The following is an 18,605-nucleotide window of genomic DNA, read 5'->3' on the forward strand; positions in this document are numbered from 1 at the left end:
TAATCTTTTTTTAAATTAAAAAAAAAATCAAACAATTATCTAAAACTACTCTGATTTAAATTTTCTAAGTAAAAATTAAGTTTAATCCAACTAATGTGTATTTTTAAATGATGTTTTTTCGGGAGAGGAAGAAAAATCATGCGCCTGTAAAGCGTGCTTCACTGTTAAAACGATTGTACTGCAGAGAAGCCGAACTTGCATTTTATACTTATTACATTTGTATACGAATATTAATTTAAAAAATACAAAAAAAAATGTAATTAAAATGTTAAGGAATAAATAATTATATATTAATAATTATTTAATAAGTTGATAAATTAATACTAAATTCTTTAATCGAATTACTATAAATTCTGTGACTGTATGTCAATGTATAATTTTTATATTTATCAATTTTTAAAGGAAAAAAAAAATGGACTATTTTTCCACAAGAATAATTCTTTGAGAATACATAAAAAAGGAATTTTATAGATGAAAAGGAAACTTTTACTTTTCCAATCGGTTTTCTATATTGTCCTAAGATGAGGGTTAGCATTGAAGGATAAGAGGTGTATTATAGGGGCTCCTATCTGAATTGTTATATATTGATCGAGAAAGATATGAGGGTATGGAGTTGATCCACTGCAGACGTGTTTCAGGTCTTTACTTCCATCCAGAAGGAATTATTAACCTCATAAACCCCAAAGAGGATTTTCACTCATTAATTTAGAGCCTTCTTATTTAAGTAAAAATTACTTTGAAATATCTGACTGACAGTTATAAAGACGAAGAATTTTATTTTTAAAATTAAATAATTAAAATTTACTTCATACTTTAAATAAATATTGATTCATTATATCCTAAGGTTATTTAATAAATTATAAAAAAAACGTTCAGTATCTAATGAAAAAAAGAGAAGGAAGAAATGAATAGATATCTGAAAATAGCCTAGAGACTTTTTAATTAAAATATTAAAATGAATTTTAAAATGATTTATTTCCGAAAATTCGTCTTGTATGTAAGAGAAAACACGAATTTTCTCATTCATAATTATTCATGGAGAAGGAGATTGCTTTACAATCGTGATGAGTTGTATTGAAGATATTTATGATAATTATATTGAAAATTCTTATTTTTATTTTNATATATATATATATAGTCTACTTACTTGAAAGTACTGTATTTTAATATGCAAGTTTACTTTAAGATTTACTCCTGTAAATAAGTACCAAAATAACGAAAATTTTGTATAAAGTAACATGTGTGTACCGGATAATTGAAGTACTGTACCCCTATTCAACGGTGTTTAGAGAGATATTTAGCAGCTCAAATGCATTCAAATAGGGCGTAAAAACCGAAATTAGTACCGCAACTAGCCACTAGGGCACTTTTGGCGCTGCAAGAAACGAACAGTTTATTTGTACACGACATTGTCAGCGTCTTGTACATATAAACAATTTCTACAAGTTGCTACGCAGAGATCTTAGCGATGAAGACGATTCTGAAGATATAAAAACCTGTGTTAAACGGACGATATATCTCGCAAGCAGTGCGATATTGTATTTGAATGCTGACAAATTATTAACTTTGACACGATAAACCATACTTTTTAAATGTTTTTACGTCCAAAAATCATTCGGATTGAAATGCAAAGCGTCAAAAGTGCCACAGTGGCGAGCATCGGTACTAATTTTGGTTTTTTGCGGGAATGACTTTCACACTCCTTAAAACGTCACCATACCAAATTCTATTGCATTTACACCTCTAAATACCCATCTAAACAGCTTAAAATGGAAGTACAGTACAAGTACAGTACAGTACTTTATAATCACTCACGTGTAGACAGACCCGTGAATAAGATAAAATGCATATATAACTTTATTTTCTATTAAAATATATATATATATTTTATTCTATATTATACAATTTAAGGTAAATAAAGAATATAAATAAAGAAAATTCTATATTTTTCAAGGGAGCAGTTTCTTCCTCTTTGTATCTTGTTTGGTTTATATATGATACAAAGAATAAAAGAAATTACTGTATAAGAAAAAAAGAAAAAAAAAAAAAATAGAGAGTAGAAAGACAGAGAGATCAAAGTAAAGCTTAATAAAACGAGTTCAAAACAATTGAATCGAAACATTTTGCGGTCTATAAAAATATTTGGAATTACAAAGATAACTTGTGTTTATCTTTCAGGTTGCTACTACACTTGGATACTTTCCAAAATTTGAAACAATTGAAAGGATATGTTTATTATTATTGTTATTATTATTATTATTATTATTATTATTACTGTCTTGGTGCAAAAAATACCCGTGTTTAAAAATTAAATTTAATTATTTTATACTGTTCTTGTATTATTTTTAACACGTAATCTTGATTACGTTAAGATTAACAAGTTAAATTTGGAAGTAATTAAAATAATTCAGTTTTTTTGTTTTGCTGGTTAAGTGGCAAGTCGTAGCTTTATTTTAATTATCTTTGCGTTAAAATAACCTGTAAAGGGCGGGCACTTTTTAATCAAGGATTTTTTTTTTTTGAAGGCATGTATTGATACAATATAACCTTCAAACGGTGGTCATTTTTCTCACAATGGTTCCTTTTTGAAATGCATGTACAAAATAACCTCCGAACCGCGGACATTTTAAAATAAGCATTTCTTTTTGAAATACATATGCAAAATTACCTACGAATGACTGCCAGTCTTTTTATGTTTCCGTCACTGGCCGTTGTTCACAGGTTTCGGTTTTATCCGTCTGTTTGTCTGTACGTGTTCGAATGTTCGAATAACACGCAGAAAATAGTTTAAATTAGAAATGATTTTTTCGGGAGGATAATTTTACGGGACGAACACCACTAAAATTCAGACAAAAAAAAAATTAAGATTTTCCTTATAAAATTTCCTTAAAAACGTATTTTAAACATTCTCCAAGAAATATCTTACATTTTAATTCAAGAATTTAATGACGAAGGGAATAAATTTACATGATGATTAACATAAGGCATAAGCAATTCCAGTATATAATTTAATCTGATAAAATATATGAAATTGGAGGAATTAACACCGCAATTTCGCGGATAATTAATGAGTAAGCATTGAAAATTTCGCGGAAGACACTTCAATTTTCAGCATATTTTGGTATAAACAGATCCACAAATTCTCGGATATCAACAGGTGTAAATGACTAGCAAGCAGCCGAGAGACAAAGGGATGTACAGTACATAAATTTACTAGAGGATGCTTTAATGGGATTTACAATACAATGTTCAAATTGAAAAGATGATAGATGATTTTAATTTATTCTAATTCTTTGTCTCTCTTTCTCTCTTCCCCCTCCTTCATCTTTGAATGATTTATATATACTTCGAGAGTACAGAAAATTCCATTTTGTTTATGCTTTCACCTATTGTGTCTTATTAATGATAATAATAATAATTTACTACTAACTCAGAAAGGGAGTGTGGAATTTTCTGCGTGTTACATTAAAACTTATGATATTTTCCCTTATGATTTACGCTGTTTTTGTGTACGTTTAAAGTAGAATTTGTGCTTTTTTACGGTAAATTAAGGGCGGAATTTACTTTGTTATTTTTTAAAAATAGAATTAGAGTAAGCTTTATATTTTCGTTGTAAAATTAGCGCTTTTTTATGTATGCGTGTAAAGTAATTTGTTATTTTCTGTATGATTAAGTCATTCTTTTGTTGTATAACCGTATACAAATAGTGTTTTATTCTATTTTCTCTACGTTTACGGTAAAAATGTGCACTATTTCCTATATATGCACTGTCTAATTTTCACTATTTTCTGTATATTTACAATAAAATTTACACAATTTTTTGTATATTTACAGTAAAGTCACATTATTTTTGTACAGCAACAATTGAATTTTATGCTATTTAAAATGATTTTAGCAGATTGTATTCTAATTTCTATATTTTATCTATTCTTTACACTCACGTTAGAAATTACGCTACTCCTTATTGCAAAACGATGAAGTAAAATTTACATGTCTACAGAATTGTAGTAAAATTAATGCCACATACTATACGGTAATAGCAAAAGCTAATATTATTTCCTATAGAATTTACGGTAAAATTTCGGAAGAAGTAGGATTTATGGATGAAGGATTAACAAAGATTCAGATATATAGTGAAACCCTTCTCAAATACCACCCCTCCGAAGCGACCACACCTCATGAACTCGCTCGGAACCATTTGTGATTGCAAATTATAGGTTTTACTGAATGAAACCTCTCTAAAGCGACCACTCCTCATAAAGCTCACTTCCGGTCGTTACCATCGTTGATCGCAAAATAGGGGTTTACTGAGCGAAACCTCTCTGAAGCAACCATTTTTCATAAAAAGCACTTTTATTCGGAAGCATTGGTGGTCGCAAAGTAGGGATTTTATTGAGTGAAACGCCTACAAAGAGACCACCCATGGGTGTCATCCAGACCACTTTCGCTCCGTACTATCGATGATTTCAAAGTAGAGGTTTTACTGAACGAAACCTCTCTAAAGCGACCACTTCTCATAAAGCTCACTTCCGGTCGGTACCACCGTTGATCGCAAAGTAGGGGTTTACTGAGTGAAACCTCTCTTAAGCAACCATTTTTCATAAAAAGCACTTTTATTCGGAAGCATTGGTGGTCGCAAAGTAGGGATTTTATTGAGTGAAACGCCTACAAAGAGACCACCCATGGGTGTCATCCAGACCACTTTCGCTCCGTACTATCGATGATTTCAAAGTAGAGGTTTTTACTGAATGAAACCTCTCTAAAGCGACCATCTCTCGATAAAGACACAAAATAAAGATTTTACAGTACTACCATAAGGGATTTATCACCTAATTACATTCAAAATTACACGCGTGACACGTCGAAAAAAAAAAACATTTTCGACTGTTACGTAACGTTAGATTTCTTTAAATAATATACTTGTATATTTTCTCGGTGATACGTAATTTTGTCAAAGACGTTTATTACGTCATTAAGTGATATTTCAGTGGAATGAATGACGTCAGTGAAATACGGTATGATGTAATAACGTTTTTGGAAAATGATGTCGTATCAGATTCAAATTCTTATATATATATATTTTTTTTATGTTTGTATGGCAATAATTTTGGATGGAATGAGATATCGAGTTTATTACGTCACATAAAGTGAGTAAGTCACACANGAAAAAAAAGATCATCATCCTGCAGAGTTGTCTGATCATAAATTTCGCTAATTAAAAGGTGGAAAATATATTTGTACAATCTAATTATATGTCTATAATAAATCTGGCCTATCATTGATGTATGGGATTAAATTTTGGTAAACTGGGAATAAATATCACGTGACAGGGTTGCATTAATTAAGAACAGTATATTAGAACATCGAAATTAAATGCGTGATGCGAAATGCTTAATTAGGAATAAAGTTTTGCCTGGTTTACGTGTTATCCAATCCTCCTTTATGGGTTAGACTTCGGTAATAATTTGTACAAAAAATAAATATATAATTGAAATTTTGCTACGAAAAGCTGTAAAAATAAAGGAAAAAAATTAATGTAATTTTTTCAGTGTTTACATAAGTGTGAAATTAAGTTTGAAATTTTTTAATCCACGAAATTCTATTGCAGATATCATAATAAAGTTAAAGAGAGGAGGAAATTACATATTTGATTTTTGTGCTGTTTTAATGCTTAAAAATTCTAATTGAGTAATGTAATCTAAGTCACGAAAGAGGTGTTCATTGGGGTGAAGTATCCTTACATTTATTTTGGAGTAAATTTTGTTTTTGGTTTTAATTGCTTACATTCTTATGAATTTTCTAGATGATAAATTAGAGATGCTCATATTTATAATATCTAATAAGTTATGTTTATGTTTACTACTTTGAAATGTCGAAAATTTTGATTTTTTTTCTTCTCCATACTTTATAAAAATATAAATACAATCGTTTCCTCTTCATTTTTCTTCTCAGAAAATGGAAAATGATGGTTGTTGTTGATATTATCATCTAATATTTAGTCTATCTGACAAACAGAAATGTTAATTAAGCGAATAAGAATATTGAAAAAATAGAAATTATAATGATAAATTAGCATTAAATTAGAAGAAGAGCGTAAAATTACAAGGTTGAAGAAGGGGGGAAGAAGTAATCACTTTAATAAATCAAAAATAATAAAAGTAAAACCGCGAAATTAATTTATATATACAATTTCTCAAGAAAATTTAATTATAAATATCTTGAAGTGATACTTGAGTATTCATGAACGGTTAAATCACTTAATAACACTATCAAAACTAAGGCAAATATTATGATATGGAAGGTGACACAAAAGATTACAGTTAAATGAAAAATTATTTTAATTTCGTTGAAGCAAATTTTATATATTACAGCTGTAATAATATTACTCTATATGCATTCTGACAAAACAATAAATTAGAACGAACCGGGCGAAAACATCATTTAAATTTTTAACAAGTTTTCGTATTATTAAAGCGAGATGTTGAATAGTATAGTAAATAAATTCTCTTGGAGTTATCACAGATAATATAAATTTATATTCATTCTACCTTTTAATAGAGAATTTCATCGTTTATTACATTCAACATAAATTTAAATTCGTGTAATTCCTAATAAACTTCCAATTCAAAGTGTAGTATACAGCTATATAAGGTAACATTATTTTACATTATAAATGCTGACATGATGCAATCGAACAGGAGATTAAGCCTTATTTTTGGGGGTAGGGGTGAGTTTAAAAAGGTTGTAAGTACCAATAATATTTTTTTAAATAATCTTAAAACTTGTTCATTACCCTTCGGCTTATAATTTATAAAATTTAGTATCATCAATTTCATGAATATAGAAGTATTCCTGCTAAATTTCAAAATTTTTAATCTACGTGGTCCTGAGATATAAAGAAAAATACGAGTCAACACCTACAGAATTATTTTGTTGTTTTCAGAAATCAGTTGTCGAGTTTGTTCTAGATATCATAAAGCAAAAACGTTAGAAGAGATCAAAGCTGATGATTTGGTAGAGGAAGTGACAACGTGGAAAACAAGCATTCTCTTATATTGGTATAAGGTTTGACTATACCAAGCTTTTGCCTTTGTCTGAGAGCTTCTCCATTGAATAATTCTGTGTTTATTCAAGTCTAAATCAACACATTTGTTTCCTGCACACAAACTATCGAGACGTTACTTTGTTAAAGTAGCACGCTCGGCTAATTCTTTGATTTATCTTCCATTGATAATCTATACTCTACTTTATCTTAAGTGGCAAAAGTTTTCACGAAAGATCCCTATAAACAACAAAGGTTTTTCTTTCATTCTTTTAAAACGTCACTTATTGTTGACTCGTCTCTACATTTCATCTTCGCACCTTCACATTTCATCACCTTTTCATCTCCACCTCCTCACGTTATCATTCCCATTTCCTCTCATCATTATCTCCATCACCTCTCTTCATCTCATCCTCTCATCCTCATCTCCTCATCATCTCCACCTTCTCACTTCATCTTCTCAACCGCCTCTCCTCATTTCTTCAGCTTCCATATTGTATCTCCTCCTCATCTCTTTTCTCATTTCCTCACCACCTTCTCTCCTCATCTATCCTTCAATTCTTTTAAAGAAAAATCAATTTATAATTATAATTCTGTGTCAAGATAATATAAAACTTCGAATTTATAAATGATTAAACGTGTATTAAATCGATCGATAACGTCAAAACGTTATATTGATACAAGAGATGACGATCGAGGGTGAAGCGATAAACTAATATTGCGCACGTTAATCAAGATTTAAATTTTAATCAAATTAATATTAAATTTTTATTCTTTTTTTATATAAAACTTTGTAACGAATTTATTAATAAATACCTCACTTTAACGACCTTCACTCTTAAAATAGTTCTACTAATTTAATGTGTAATGAAAACGAGAGTCAAATTTCTCTCTCTCTCTCGCTTCAAATTAATTAAGCGTTTAAAGTTTAATTTTACCTACAGGCTGGCTCAAAAGTCAGCTAACCGCATTGTGTTCCGGATAATGTGATAAGCGATTTAGCTCTTACGGTGGTCGACTGACTTTTGGACCACCCTGTAGGCGAAATTAATAAGCTTTACAGATATTAGTTTTAAAACATAAATCGCTTATCACATAGGGTGAGTGGACCAATATTTAGTTAACCGTGCGTCGCATATATAAATGATGAATTATGAGTTTACAGCAAGATTAGAGGGAATAAAGTAAAGAAAAAGACAGTCTTTACTGTAGTTTGACTGACTTTTGGGCCACCCTATAAGTACAGATTTCTTACCACATACTACTTTGATTTATGAGAATTTGGTGATAAAATATCTTATTTAACTATCTGAAAATCTAATTTTTTTATGATTTTTTTCTCTTTTTTTTAAAAAAAAAGAAAATAAAATTCTCCATATCTCGACCATTGGATACTGATTTTAAGATTTATGTAACAATAAAAAGTATCAGAAATTGATAAATTTCTCACAAAATTAATGACTTATGTGACAATAAAAATAAAAGAAATTGATTGAATAAGTTAGATGAAAACTGAGGACAGATATAGAAATATTAGGAGTCTTCAGTTTTAAGCTTTCCATATCTGGTCTCGATTTTGTGTGTACGAATGATACGTATACCTTAACTCTATACGAACTTACTGCCTGAACCGGAAGTCAAGTGATTTCAATTCAAAATGTTCTCCAGAACTAAGTTTGATAACCAGCATGACTCAACTGCTATCAGGAGAAGTATGATTTACAGGGGAAAAGCACTACTAAAATCGAGATCATATATGGAAAGCTCCGGCAAAGCACTACTAAAATCGAGATCATATATGGAAAGCTCCGGAAAAGCANTTTACTGAACGAAACCTCTCTAAAGCGACCACTTCTCATAAAGCTCACTTCCGGTCGGTACCACCGTTGATCGCAAAGTAGGGGTTTACTGAGTGAAACCTCTCTTAAGCAACCATTTTTCATAAAAAGCACTTTTATTCGGAAGCATTGGTGGTCGCAAAGTAGGGATTTTATTGAGTGAAACGCCTACAAAGAGACCACCCATGGGTGTCATCCAGACCACTTTCGCTCCGTACTATCGATGATTTCAAAGTAGAGGTTTTACTGAACGAAACCTCTCTAAAGCGACCACTTCTCATAAAGCTCACTTCCGGTCGGTACCACCGTTGATCGCAAAGTAGGGGTTTACTGAGTGAAACCTCTCTTAAGCAACCATTTTTCATAAAAAGCACTTTTATTCGGAAGCATTGGTGGTCGCAAAGTAGGGATTTTATTGAGTGAAACGCCTACAAAGAGACCACCCATGGGTGTCATCCAGACCACTTTCGCTCCGTACTATCGATGATTTCAAAGTAGAGGTTTTACTGAACGAAACCTCTCTAAAGCGACCACTTCTCATAAAGCTCACTTCCGGTCGGTACCACCGTTGATCGCAAAGTAGGGGTTTACTGAGTGAAACCTCTCTTAAGCAACCATTTTTCATAAAAAGCACTTTTATTCGGAAGCATTGGTGGTCGCAAAGTAGGGATTTTATTGAGTGAAACGCCTACAAAGAGACCACCCATGGGTGTCATCCAGACCACTTTCGCTCCGTACTATCGATGATTTCAAAGTAGAGGTTTTACTGAACGAAACCTCTCTAAAGCGACCACTTCTCATAAAGCTCACTTCCGGTCGGTACCACCGTTGATCGCAAAGTAGGGGTTTACTGAGTGAAACCTCTCTTAAGCAACCATTTTTCATAAAAAGCACTTTTATTCGGAAGCATTGGTGGTCGCAAAGTAGGGATTTTATTGAGTGAAACGCCTACAAAGAGACCACCCATGGGTGTCATCCAGACCACTTTCGCTCCGTACTATCGATGATTTCAAAGTAGAGGTTTTACTGAACGAAACCTCTCTAAAGCGACCACTTCTCATAAAGCTCACTTCCGGTCGGTACCACCGTTGATCGCAAAGTAGGGGTTTACTGAGTGAAACCTCTCTTAAGCAACCATTTTTCATAAAAAGCACTTTTATTCGGAAGCATTGGTGGTCGCAAAGTAGGGATTTTATTGAGTGAAACGCCTACAAAGAGACCACCCATGGGTGTCATCCAGACCACTTTCGCTCCGTACTATCGATGATTTCAAAGTAGAGGTTTTACTGAACGAAACCTCTCTAAAGCGACCACTTCTCATAAAGCTCACTTCCGGTCGGTACCACCGTTGATCGCAAAGTAGGGGTTTACTGAGTGAAACCTCTCTTAAGCAACCATTTTTCATAAAAAGCACTTTTATTCGGAAGCATTGGTGGTCGCAAAGTAGGGATTTTATTGAGTGAAACGCCTACAAAGAGACCACCCATGGGTGTCATCCAGACCACTTTCGCTCCGTACTATCGATGATTTCAAAGTAGAGGTTTTTACTGAATGAAACCTCTCTAAAGCGACCATCTCTCGATAAAGACACAAAATAAAGATTTTACAGTACTACCATAAGGGATTTATCACCTAATTACACTCAAAATTACACTCGTGACACGTCGAAAAAAAAAACATTTTCGACTGTTACGTAACGTTAGATTTCTTTAAATAATATACTTGTATATTTTCTCGGTGATACGTAATTTTGTCAAAGACGTTTATTACGTCATTAAGTGATATTTCAGTGGAATGAATGACGTCAGTGAAATACGGTATGATGTAATAACGTTTTTGGAAAATGATGTCGTATCAGATTCAAATTCTTATATATATATATTTTTTTTATGTTTGTATGGCAATAATTTTGGATGGAATGAGATATCGAGTTTATTACGTCACATAAAGTGAGTAAGTCACACATCACTCGTAAAGATTTCGAGAATAACGATGCTGAGTAGTTGATGTAACTGGAAAATCATTAAATCTTGAATATTTTTCAAAATTTATTTTAAAAATTGTGTTTTTTTAATATACATAAATTGATTTTATCGAAAAATTACATTAATTATTATGAAATTTTGATCGACTTACGACTAATTTTTATTGTTGTTACGTGCTGAAATGGGATTGAAATTTATGAGTAATTTTTTTTAAATTTGTAAAGTGAAATTTTGTTCAAAATTATCAACATTAATTTAATAAATAAATTATAAAAAAAACGTTCAGTATCTAATGAAAAAAAGAGAAGGAAGAAATGAATAGATATCTGAAAATAGCCTAGAGACTTTTTAATTAAAATATTAAAATGAATTTTAAAATGATTTATTTCCGAAAATTCGTCTTGTATGTAAGAGAAAACACGAATTTTCTCATTCATAATTATTCATGGAGAAGGAGATTGCTTTACAATCGTGCTGAGTTGTATTGAAGATATTTATGATAATTATATTGAAAATTCTTATTTTTATTTTAAATATTTACTTTGATTTTGAAAGCTTTAATTTTCCTGTACTCAGCGAGTTTATCTCCAGAAACAATTTTAGAATATTTTAAAGCCTGAGTGCAATTTTCATATATTTAACAAAGGACGACCTGATTCATTCTTTTATAACATCTCCATCATTATAAAAATAAAATAATCTTTTACTTTATATTAAAATAATAATAAGATTTAGACGCTAATAATTTTTAATCTCTTATAAATTATCTTTCAAATTTTACTATAAAACTTAGGGGGGAAAAAAAAGATCATCATCCTGCAGAGTTGTCTGATCATAAATTTCGCTAATTAAAAGGTGGAAAATATATTTGTACAATCTAATTATATNTTAAAAAAAAGCTAAAAAAAACAAGTTTTTTGTGACTTTTACACGATCCTTAAAGGCAGAAGATGATATACAAATCAAATCTGTAAGGTCGTTGTTAAGGGATTTGAGTGAAATTCCAACATTTTTAACTTGGTAAAGTATCGGATGTTTTAGATCAATTTTTTCTCTCGTTGCTGGGAGACTCGACTTTTGGAGATTGGAAACAAAAATTCTACATCCTTTTTTCCCCCTTTTCTTCTTTCTTTCTTCTTTCTTCTTTTCTCTCTTCTCTACTAACTATGATGATACTTCGGCCAATTTTCTAAAGTATATCTTTCCTGAGAGTATATATATATATATATATATATGCNTTTTTTTAAAAAAAAAGAAAATAAAATTCTCCATATCTCGACCATTGGATACTGATTTTAAGATTTATGTAACAATAAAAAGTATCAGAAATTGATAAATTTCTCACAAAATTAATGACTTATGTGACAATAAAAATAAAAGAAATTGATTGAATAAGTTAGATGAAAACTGAGGACAGATATAGAAATATTAGGAGTCTTTAGTTTTAAGCTTTCCATATCTGGTCTCGATTTTGTGTGTACGAATGATACGTATACCTTAACTCTATACGAACTTACTGCCTGAACCGGAAGTCAAGTGATTTCAATTCAAAATGTTCTCCAGAACTAAGTTTGATAACCAGCATAACTCAACTGCTATCAGGAGAAGTATGATTTACAGGGGCAAAACACTACTAAAATGGAGATCATATATGGAAAGTCCTGGCAAAGCACTACTAAAATTGAGATCATATATGGAAAGCTCCGGCAAAGCACTACTAAAATCGAGATCATATATGGAAAGCTCCGGCAAAGCACTACTAAAATCGAGATCATATATGGAAATCACGTGAATTTTTAAATTAAAAGATGGTTAAAAATTGCAGCTTGACATTGTGACGCAATCATAATAAATAATTGCATTTTGCATTTTTTTCAAATAGGAAAAAAATANTAATATTCTAAACTTGAAAATACTTTAAGCTCAATTCCTATGTTTTATAATTTATAGAATAATTGGTAGATGTGCCAGGGTTAAAAGAATAGTAAGGAATATAGTGGAGGTAGCATTAGATGTTTAGTTATTTTAGTCTACAGTGGTTATATTTGTCAGTGTAAAGGGGATAATATTAGAGGAGGAGTAGGGTGTATAGAGTTTTTGATAACCTGTATTTGACGCAGAATCCTAGAGAGTTACTACGAAAAATTTGGTGTAGATCGGTGGAAGGGTTTAGGAGTTAATAGAGGATGGAATTAAGGGAAGCGTAGTCTGTCCAGGATTTTTGGTATCCTGTATTTTACGCAGGATCCTAAAAAGTCACTATGAAACATTCGGTGAAAATCGATGTAATAGTTTAGGAGTTAATAAGGGGATAAAATCGGGAGAGGAGTGGGGTGTCCAGGATTTTTCTAATCTATATTTTACGTAGGGTCCTAAAGAGTCACAACGAAAAATTTGGTGCAGATTGATCGAAGGGTTTAGGTGTTAATGGGGGATGAAATCGGGGTAGGTATGGTGTGTTCAGGTTTCTTGGTAAGCCTATATTTTTCGCAAGATATTAGAGTCACTATGAAAAATTTGGTGCAGATCGATCGAAGAATTTAGAAGTGTATAAAGAAGACAGACAAGCAGATATTCTATTTTATACTTATCAAATAATTTTTTGCATATAATATTGTTAAAATGAGTGAATTTATTGCAGTTTTGAATGGATAAATTGTTCAAAAATTATTATTTTCTTTTAAATATACATTTTATCTAATTTAATGAATAAATAAGTAGTAAAAAATAATGATTAATTTCGAAAAAAAACACTCAATTTTATTCGAAAAGTTCATAATTTCATAATGAAAAAAAATGAATTTCATTATAATTTCTGCGATAGAATTGTATAAAAGTGCAGTTTACATGTTTTTTTTTTTCAATGAAAGATAGTGTAAAAATATTGTAAATTTTATTTATTATAACGAATCTGTTGAATATAATAATTTATACAATAACAAATTTAAGCGAAACTAAAAATATATTAAAGAATTGCATAAGAAATTTATATGTGAAGAGTTTTTCAGAAAAAATTCAATTTTAATAAAAATAAAAAGAAAAAGAACTNGAGAGAGAGAGAGAGAGAGAGAGAGGTAGAAATAAAAATTTTGCTAACCCAGTTCGTTTTGTGAGCAGATTTTTTTAGAAAAATTATTCCATTTCTAAATTGTATCGGATTTATTGTAATAAATAATGAAAAACTTCTGGACAATTTATAAGTTTTCAGTAGAAATTTTGTTGTTTAACACTGTTATAAACTAGTAAAAGTCATGATTCTCTTCCTCTTGTTTCTTTTTCTTCTTATCTTCGTCCTCCTTTTCCTCTTTCTTTTTCTCTTCCTCATCCTTTTCTTCCTTATTCTCTTCTTCTTCTTCCTATTCCTTCTCCTTCTTCTCCTCTTCCATCGCCTCTTTTTTCTTCTTCTTCTCTTCTTTCTCCTCCTTTCTTCTCCTTCCTATTTCTTATTCTTATCCTCCTCCTCCTCCATCTCCTCCTTTTCCTCCTTCTTCTTCTCCGATGTCCTCTGGTTAATAATAGTTTTGTACATTAGTTGAGAACTTCATGCGGAAGTTGTGGCAAACTGAACAGTTATTATCCGCGTTTCATCACCGAAACTCACTCTGCTTTGACATCTACGTCTTACAAATTATCCTTTGGTCATTGGAAAAGACAGTGGACGGTTGACATGTCCACTCAACTGTAAATGTTGCAGGACACAACAACCAATGGTATGGCCGGCAATTGATCTCTAGACAACCACCAATCACAGCGAGTACTTCGTCTAATTTCCCAGTGGACAGACAACATGCACAACATCCACTAAAGGACACATGTAACAGGATTACGCTCGTCCCTTCGGTGTGTCACCTTTTTGGTTATCATACACGCAGTCTCTCTTGTACCTCAGCTTGAACATAATAATGTTTATGTAAACATAAAGAAAAATCCTGTGAAATTTATTAATTTTACGTTATATAATGAGCATCGAGAATACGAACATAAACTTTATTCTAAGATTTTCCTATTATTTAACGCTTACAACTTAGAAAAATATCGAGTTTTTTAGTTCAATAATACTTTCGTCGAGGAGTAAACACTTCGAGTTTTGATTTAATTGCATTTGTTAATTGTGTATATGATATGAAGGCAATTATGTAGCAAAGGAACTAAACAATTAACTAGCATCTGATACAAATGGTTATTTATAATGCCTTATGCATCTTTTAGACTTAATATCTCAATTAAACATCCGAATATTATTAATAAATATAGTTTAATTACTTGTCGATTAAGTTTAATTTGTGCTCTGTATGATGGACTATAAAATTATTTAGGCAATTATTTCATATTTTGGATCATTTAATGTGATAACGCATCGACATTTTCGACTTTAACTGCTTCTCTATAAAGCAGATATTATTTATAATTGACAAAGATTTTGTTTTTCTAAGAAAAATAACTTTTCTTTATAAAAAAAATACATCTTCAACAGATCACGTATAAAGAAAAATTGGTTTATATATATAAATAAAAAATAAACAAAATTATATAGAATATATAATATAAAGATCCATTTTCAAGCAAAAAATAAAAATAAATTAATGTTTATAAAACTTTATCTTTTCCTTCCTTCCTCCTTCTCCTCCTCTTCTTCTCATTGTATAGGAGGGGGGGCGAAGAATATGAAGGGAAAAAGATGAAATATCTTGAATGAAGAGGTAATCTTTTAGCTAAGTAAGCAAACCAATGATATAGTTCATTTCATATGCTTACTTAGCTATTTTTCACTTAGAAGCACGCATTACTACTTCATCCATGAATTTTATCCTTTAGTGATAGTCGTATTGGGGAAGATAATAAGATATTGTATCACCACTTTAACAATTATGTCTGCTGATTTGCTGATGACTCACAAGGGGATAAGCGAGCGAACATTGAAAAGTTACTAAACGATGCGGTCTGTAGAAAAAAAAAAGAAACAACAGCAAATTAGTACTGAACGATAAGAAAATAAGACACTAACGATAAATGTTTACTTCTTTAATACAGTTTCTTTAAAGTAATAACATTAAAAATAATTGTTAATTAAAGATCATTTAATTACATAAGCTTTAAAACCGTTGAATTGTAATAGTTCAGATTAGATTTAATGTAAAATTAATCTATGCATGAATGCATACACAAATGAAATTTGTATTAAACTATATGCATGAAGTGCAATAACTTTATATCATGTAGGAAGCCCTGTCATGTGGTGTGCTAATTTACAGAAGTTTAAAACAGTATTCTTAAATGCAAATATGTTACATGACAGTAATTTATAACTAAGTTAGTGAAATCGCTTCCGAGTTATGATTAAAGTTTGGACATCTGAATACTAAAAATTAAATAATTTATATCATGCCCTAGGTCTAGTTATGATGTTAATATTTCATGTTAAATTTTGTCTGTTCTTTATTTATTTTTATAAGTATAAACTGATATTTTAATGCAATTCGGATTCACCATTTCTTGTGTTTATTTTTCTCTCCTTAATTCCTTTTGACTCATATATGACGAAGATGTAATTGTTCCGTCATCTTTTGTGTCAGCGATATACTTTATCCGCCATCTTACTGACAGGAAAACAATTTTTCTTATCATTTTTTCCCCTGCTTCTCTTTCTTTCTCCTCCTCTTATACTTTCTTCGCTTCAAAATATTTTGCCTGCTGCCAATAACGTAATTGTTCACTTCCTCTCGTTTTTTATAAGATTCTTCGTTCCTTCAGATATGAAATATCTGAAAGAGTGAAGAATCATTGTAAAGGAAGAAGGGGTAAAGATTTATAGAGATGGAAGAAGGGGTGAAGAAAGTGGAGGTAAATAATAATGGTTAAGTGAAGGAGTGAAGAATTCTCGGGTATAGAATGATGAGTAAAAGAAACAGGGGTAGAGATTGACGGGCGAAGGATGATGTGAAGGATGATGATAAAGGAAGAGGAGTAAAGAATCATAATAAAGGAAAAAGGGTGAAGAACTTGGATGAAAGAATAAATCGTGAAGAATATTGAATAAAAGTGGAAAGAAGGAATGTAGGTGGAATAAGGATGAAGAGAAAAGGAGGAAGGGTGAAGAAGGGATGGAGAATCATGGGCGAAGAAGGAAGGAAATGAAGGAAAAAGAAGGATAAAGAAAGAATGAAGAGGAAAGAAGGACGAAAAATCTTGGAAGAAGGAGAAAAAAGAGAAAGGTGGAGTAATCTTTTAGGTCTTTGAGATTCTTCACCCCTTTTAACTATACGATGGTTACAGTCTAGAATAATTTACTACATAAATATGTACGGTATATTGTTACTCAAACAAAGTTGGTGAAGTGTCGTAGCTTTATTGTGCCAGAGGGTTAAGCTTTCACAGTTGTTGACTTTATGATAATTATAGGTTCTTTATTGCAGCCTGCAATCGCACGATATACGGTGAAGTCAACATTAAATATCCACTGAGGATCACGGAGCCATTCCAACGCTATCTACCTTTCGTCTGTCGAATTAATTTCATTGCCGGAGGAAGAGATTACGGAGATATCATTGAATTAACCTTTCTGTCCTTCCAGATCGGATCTCTGGAATTAGATAGGTGAGTGACTCCCCCTTTATGAATAACACTCTTCTCGCCCATTATTCAATAACATTAATTTTCCACTACTTGAGATAATTACAAAAATGCCCATTCTAAGTGATAATTTCTACTTTTTCAGCTCGATAAATGATAAATTATACTTCTATAATTGATATCAAGCTGTTACATTAAAGGTTGTTGAAATTATAGCATGATTTTGTACAGTCTTAAGCGTTAATAATACAATTATTACACTTAAACCCATCGATAATGAACTAAAATCGAAGAAATCTTTGTTCTATAACATAAATTTCTATAAAAAAAAAGTAGAATTTTGGGCTCTAAAGTTGACTTTAAACTTGACCAAAATGTCCTAAAAAATACAATTGAAACGTAATTTTTGCTCAGTTTCATACATTGATGACGAAATAATTAGAATAGAGCGTTTACAATTACGTAACAATACAATTGTTACGTAATTATATTTGTTTACAACAGTATTATTACGTAACAATCGGTAAAGGTGTCGAAAGACTCAGTTACATAATTTCTGTCAGACAAATTACTATGTAACTGACCCTGACAGAGGCAATTATTATATATTTTACCCCTATTTGAGATAATTATGCAATAATTGCCCTTTGGAATTATCGAGTAGATGTTATTGTTACGTAACAGTAACGATTTTCGCGTCATAACGACGTAAAGTAGAACATTATTTTGTGATCATCTTCTTGAGAAATTTTGCTTTAAAAATTAAAAAAAAAACAATTTAATAAGGAAAAGGAATAAAAATTCGAGAATTAAATTAAATTATATTTTATTATAATTTGACGAATTTTCTTCCAATTTTTAAGGGTTTTTTTATATAAAAATTTGATGCATATAAGAGGAGAAAGTGTGACAGATATTTAGTTTTAAGTCAAATTTATAGAATTTAAAATGATTTTTGATTGGCACCAGGCACGAAATCGAATCTAACGTAACGATTTTTGATTGTAAAGTGACGTTAATCTGCATCGTGACTTAGTAATAAGTGACGTTTATAAAATAAAATTAAAGTAAAAATCACGTTTTAATGTCTATAAACATTAATAAAAATAAATAAATAAATAAAAATCTCAGTAATTTAATCACTATACGAGAAAATCCTTCTAATGAAAT

General features: G+C 30.8%; 1 protein-coding gene across 1 annotated transcript in view; it reads left to right on the forward strand.

Annotated features, from left to right (window-relative positions):
* Positions 1 to 18,605, forward strand: part of LOC111622259 — an 81,307-nt gene that overhangs the window by 56,254 nt on the left and 6,448 nt on the right. Inside the window, exon 3 of the mRNA XM_023364611.1 lies at positions 17,279 to 17,459. Coding sequence (XP_023220379.1) covers positions 17,279 to 17,459 — 181 coding nt within the window. The remainder of the gene's footprint in view (positions 1 to 17,278; positions 17,460 to 18,605) is intronic.

The sequence above is a fragment of the Centruroides sculpturatus genome, unplaced genomic scaffold (genome assembly GCF_000671375.1).
Source record: "Centruroides sculpturatus isolate CEXI.00-Female unplaced genomic scaffold, Cexi_2.0 scaffold300, whole genome shotgun sequence".
NCBI lineage: Eukaryota > Metazoa > Arthropoda > Arachnida > Scorpiones > Buthidae > Centruroides > Centruroides sculpturatus.